The following is a 5,369-nucleotide window of genomic DNA, read 5'->3' as shown; positions in this document are numbered from 1 at the left end:
TTGGGCTGAGAGCTGTTCCTATTGTCCTCGCTCCTGTAAGTAAGGTGGTGAAGGCGCAGGAGCTTGCTGAGATGAAGAGGAAACCTGTGTTCTGCTAATGAGGTTTGCATTCCCAGCCTTTTTTGTGGAGAGTGAAACAGAGCATTAACCAAACTCTGACTTCAAATAGTTAATTGCTTGTAGGTTGTAAATCTTTAATTTGGGCCTACTGCTAGTGAGTTGCAAAACCCTTTTGTATGAGCTTATCTGTAGTTTTAGGAAAAAATACAAGGGTCCTTGGAGAAGAAAGAAGCCATTGAACAGGGACTAGGAATGCCTGCTGTAACCAGTTCTACTGTTCCGTGGGGACACCCTCTGAGTGCCTACATCCATTCTGGTGGATGCTGGTCGCACGGTCTTCCTCTGCCGAGGAGACACCATTTTTTCTGGATCAATATTTACATTTATTTTGCGCCTCCGGCTCTAGAGAGCTGTACCCACCTTGTAGGACATGACACATAGTCACCTGGTAACTGATGTCATGGTGCTGCACGATGTCACAATCACTCCCCACCCTGCCCGGCTTGTATAAATACCCCAGGAGCCCACTGCTCTGTGGTGTGTTGCACACTGACACTGGAGCGTCAGCACAGTCTTGGACTGCACTGAGTTCCTACATTCAGCAAACGCTGCCCTAGCATCCAGTCCAGAGTCATGGAGCTACGGTCAGGGCGCCGCCTGATGCCTCTGGAGAACACGGGAGCCTCCTGTGGGCCTCCCCAGCCCAAGAGGAGGCGTCAAGACCCCAATGAGAAAGGTGAGCATGGAGCATCCCTGCAGGCACTCATCAGAGGGGATTTTGGCCAGTGCCCAGCTGTGCAAGCAGAGGCCCCTGTGCCGTGGGAAGGTGCTCCAGCCTCTGCCCCATCCTGCTCCTGGTGCTAAGCCCCAGACCCACGGTGTGGTGCTGGGGGTGATGGTGCCACTGTCCCCCACAGTGTGCAGGCTGTGCCAGAGAGCAGATGCAGACCCCATGGTGGTTGGAGAGTTATGTCGTCAGGACAGGCTCTCTGTCCATGAGAACTGCCTGGTGAGTCCCTGGGACTTGACGCCCCTGCTCCCCATCCTGCACCACCCCTGGCCCCAGGCATGAACCCTCTTGGCCTCTCTTGCAGTACCATGCCAGTGGGCTGACCCAGAGGGGAGCTGACGACGAGGGCTTCTACGGCTTTCTCCTCCCTGACATCCAACAGGAGATAAAGCGGGGTGGCAACGAAGGCGAGTCTTGGGGGGGCACATGTCCCCACCGTGCCTCCATCTTCCTTCCTTCAAAAAGGCCCATTTCTGTGGAAATGGGGGATTTGGAAAGGACGGATGTCTTTATCTGTGGCCCAGTGTCACCGGCCAGGTGGCCACTGATGCATGGCAGGGTTGTGCTGGGTGAAACGGGCTCCCCGGTGCGTGCGGGCACTGACGCTGTCCACTTCTGTGCTGTCCCCAGAGGTGCTGCTTCTGCCACCAGCCGGGCGCCTCGGTCACCTGCCGGGGTCGGCTGCATCGCTCATCCGGCTGGAGCCACAGGCGCCGCTGCTCCCGCACCTTCCATTTCCCCTGTGGGAGGGAGGGAGAGTGCATCTCCCAGTTCTTTGGGGAGTACAAGTGAGTGGAGCTGTCCCACGGGGGCTGGGGATGGGCCGGGACAGAGGAGGGCTGGGTCTGAACTGTCTTCTGTGTCCCACAGGTCCTTCTGCTCGAAGCACCGGCCGGTACAGCGGCTGCGGGGAATGCAGCAGCACCGGACCCCCTGCCTCTTCTGCCTGGAGCCAGTGTCGGAGCAGCCCTGTTTTGACACCCTGGTGTGTCCTGCCTGCGCCAGCGCCTGGCTCCACCGCAGCTGTATCCAGGTAGGCAGCATTGCCCCCAGCCCTGCTGTCATCACCCCTGGTTGTCACCCCATCGCCCAGCTCTGGGGCTAAGGGGGAGGTGAAGGGCCCCCCCCCCTCCAGCTGCCACGGGTGCTGATGGCTGCTCTGTCCCAGGCAATGGCGCTGAGCTCAGGCCTGCACCTCTTCCGCTGCCCGCACTGCCGAGACACGGAGCAGTTCCTGCCCGAGATGTTGCGGCTGGGGATAAAAATCCCCAACAGGTCAGTGCCCTGCCCTCTGCCTTGTGCCTCTCTGTGATGCTCCAGCCAGTCCCCTTCCTGCCTCCCCAGATGCTGGAGTGGGGGGAACCCTCTCCCCAGGGCTGAACATTCCCTGACTTCCACAGAGAAGCTTCCTGGGAGCTTGAGATCTTTGAGGACTTTGGCCCAGGACAACCAGAGCGTCCAGGAACTTTGGCCTTCCAGGATTTTGAAGATCACCAGCCCTTCGACAACATCTAGGAGCATCACAGCTCCTAGTGGGAGCTGGAGCAGGCACAGGAGAGTGGGTGAGTGTCAGTGGCCCTAGTCCCCACAGCCCCAGTGACAGATGATGCCTTGGGCAGGGATGGAGGTGCTCTGGGGTGCCGAGCCAGGCACGGTGCAGGGGACATGCCAAAAGCTCGGCACCAGCTGCCAAGAAGGATGGGGGAGAACAGGGTGGAGGTGGGCTCAGCACAATGCTGGGGCTGGAACTCCCCCACATCTTGGGGGACATTGGTTCCTTTGAATTGGTTGCTCCTCCAGGCCCTGGAAACTTCTGCTCTGCAGCTACTGTGGCTCCCGTGTAACCCACCAGTTCTGTGCCACCCTGGGAGAAGATGCTAACTCCTGGGAGTGCAGTGACCACAGTGACACAGGCACTGGTGAAGGGTGCAGCCAGGGGGGGAGTGGGCCACCAGTGTGGGACTGGGGGACAGGTGCCAAGTTGGGCTCTGGGGAGGGAGTGAGACACAGGGCTTGTGCTCATCCTCTCCCTGGCCCTTCCCTCACAGGGTCCCCTGCTGCAGCCAGCACAGAATCCATTCCCCTGGCACAGGGACCCTTGCCCAGTGCCCTGGCTCCTGGCATCTCTGGCTGAGGAAGAGGCAGCCAGGATCCTTTGAGGACACCCAACAACCAACTGCCTAACCAGCCCCTATCGAAACACTTGCTCGTCCTCCCATCCCCAGCAACTTCCACAGCACTCTCCTGAGCTGTAAGCAAATCCAAAATGACCCAGTGCTGTGGAAAGAGTGGCAGAGCAGACAGGAGCTGAGGGGAGAGTGAGGAGGGTCAGGACTGCATGAGACTAGGGATCAACAGGGAGGGACAGACAGAGTCCTCCCTGGATGCTGCCCATGCATGGGAGAGAAGGAAAAGAAGAAGGGCTCAACTTCTGTGATCCCTGAATTTATACCAAGTGCTATATAAACTATGTATGGCATATTTTTGTTGGTCAGTTTTGTCATCTGTCTAGTCCACTCCTGCTGATGGGAGGGTTGTAAATATGATTATTCTGCTCCTTTAGTGTCTGAAGCAGCAAATCCGACAAGTAGAGCAAAGTGTCCTTGGTTTCTCGGCAGTATCTATGAACATGAACGTTCCAATGTTATCAGTCCACTAGCTGGAAAACTTGCTGCTACTTTCAGAAAGTGTGCTGCTTAAAAGAGAATTTACTGAGGAAAATAAAATCAGTAAAAACAAAAATTGGCTTAATCCTGGCTTAAACCAGGACAATAGACAAGTCTTTTTGTGAAAACAAATATCTTCTTATGTATGCCTAAAAAAGTGGCTAATTCAACAGCATCTGGTAAGGATTTATACAGCTTATACATGATGGATGAAATCTACCTATTTTCAGAATATTTGAAGATAGATCATTATGTAAAACAATATCTGAAAATCAAAGTATTGATTCAAGAGAACATCTTAAACATATGTAGACTTTCACAGTCAGTCTTAATGAATATTTCCTCCAAAAGTTTTCTGTCCTTAAATAGTGGCATATTTTCACGTTTTCTAGAAGACAAACATTTTTGCTATTGATATTTTTTTGCTTCACTTGTGAGTTATAAGGATTTATAGCTTCTCTCAATTGTTCTCAGAAGAATCACTAACACAAGGGTATTTCTCTCAGAAACACCTGAGAAGCTGTAGATTAGAAAAACATTTCTGGTGACCATCTTTGCTTTTTTAGCCCAACAGTATCCCTAAGCAGGATAGTACTTTTTAGCCTAAAGTTGCAATTCATTTCTAGCTCCAAACCATCTGGTCTCAGCTGCCCAAACAACTCCTCCTCTTTGGAACAGTTCACAGATACATTTGGTAGAGATGAAGACTTTTGGTCATGAGGGTTGTACAAATTTCTGAGTGCTCAGAGACCAAAAAAGAGATGTGCAGCGAGATGAGAAGTCCCTACTGAGGAGGTTTGGGATAGGTAGCTGTGAAGTCTTTTCCAGGAGGTTGGGGGGAAAGAGAACAGTGGAAGCAAGCAGTAGTCCTGAGAGGTGCATTTTGCCTGGCTCTTCATTCCCTTCTCAGCAATCCCTGCGTTGGCTTCTTTTCCACCTGTTTCTCTTTCCTTAGGCGTGGGTGAGAATCACAAAGATAGGAATGGGATGAGTAAGAGGAAAACAAGATCCTTTTCTTCTCTTGATTCATTTGTACATGTTGTGGAGGGTCTTGTGGACCTTCTGGTCATTGTGAAGGCTCCAGAAACCAGGGGAAGTGGTTTCTTCTAACACCTCAACAACCACTGCTTTGCTTAGGATTGGTCCTGTTTTGGGCTTATCTTTTGGTGTAGGCATTAGTTTTCCCACATTTTTCAGCTCCCTGTGTCTTATTTCACATGTCAGGGGTCTCTTCTCCTCAGGATTTTGCTACTGCTTTTACCTACTTAAAAATGAGGAGAAGTTCAGGAATTTGAGGAGTCCATGTTATAGGTGAATCATGAAGTTAATTTGCTGATCAAATGTGAATGTATATGGTTGAATGTTAAACTGCAATGTTTGTTAAATGCTGGAAGTTATGTTTGCTATATGTTGGAAGTTATGTTAAATGTTGGAAGTTATGTTTGTTAAGCGTTAGGAGTTATGTTCATGTTTGTAAAATGTTGAATGTTATGTAATGGTTATGTGAGGGTTAATGTTGGAAGCTATGCCCTGTTATATAATCAGGTGTATCGAACCATAAGTTATATAACATTTTGAGTGACTGCGCATGTCCTGAAGAGCAGCAACCACAACGTAGAGGATGGAATTTTCCAAGAAGGGAATTTTCCAACGGCGGGAAAAAGAACTGTGTAAGAAAGGACCCCGCGAGGAGCCGAGTGTGCGTCTTGGTGGAGCGGTGAGTCCTGGCGTGCCCAGCGCTGTTTGCTCACCTACCTCAAATAAATTGATTCATTTCTAAATTCTTTTCCTGGCTGGTTATTGCCGATTACAATTTGGCAGTAATACATATTCATCCACGCTGTTGCATATAC

At 51.2% G+C, this 5,369-nt stretch overlaps 1 protein-coding gene across 1 annotated transcript in view; it reads left to right on the top strand.

Moving 5' to 3' along the window:
- Positions 1-693: 693 nt before the first annotated feature.
- LOC127384175 (PHD finger protein 7-like) overlaps positions 694-5,369 on the top strand; it is a 155,608-nt gene continuing 150,932 nt past the window's right edge. Inside the window, exons 1-8 of the mRNA XM_051618257.1 lie at positions 694-796; positions 978-1,069; positions 1,155-1,436; positions 1,481-1,638; positions 1,721-1,883; positions 2,019-2,125; positions 2,251-2,346; positions 2,651-2,769. Coding sequence (XP_051474217.1) covers positions 694-796; positions 978-1,069; positions 1,155-1,436; positions 1,481-1,638; positions 1,721-1,883; positions 2,019-2,125; positions 2,251-2,346; positions 2,651-2,769 — 1,120 coding nt within the window. The remainder of the gene's footprint in view (positions 797-977; positions 1,070-1,154; positions 1,437-1,480; positions 1,639-1,720; positions 1,884-2,018; positions 2,126-2,250; positions 2,347-2,650; positions 2,770-5,369) is intronic.

Source organism: Apus apus, chromosome 4, assembly GCF_020740795.1.
Source record: "Apus apus isolate bApuApu2 chromosome 4, bApuApu2.pri.cur, whole genome shotgun sequence".
Taxonomy (NCBI): domain Eukaryota; kingdom Metazoa; phylum Chordata; class Aves; order Apodiformes; family Apodidae; genus Apus; species Apus apus.
Note: the sequence above shows the minus strand (reverse complement) of the source record. Positions and strands in the feature narration are given on the sequence as shown.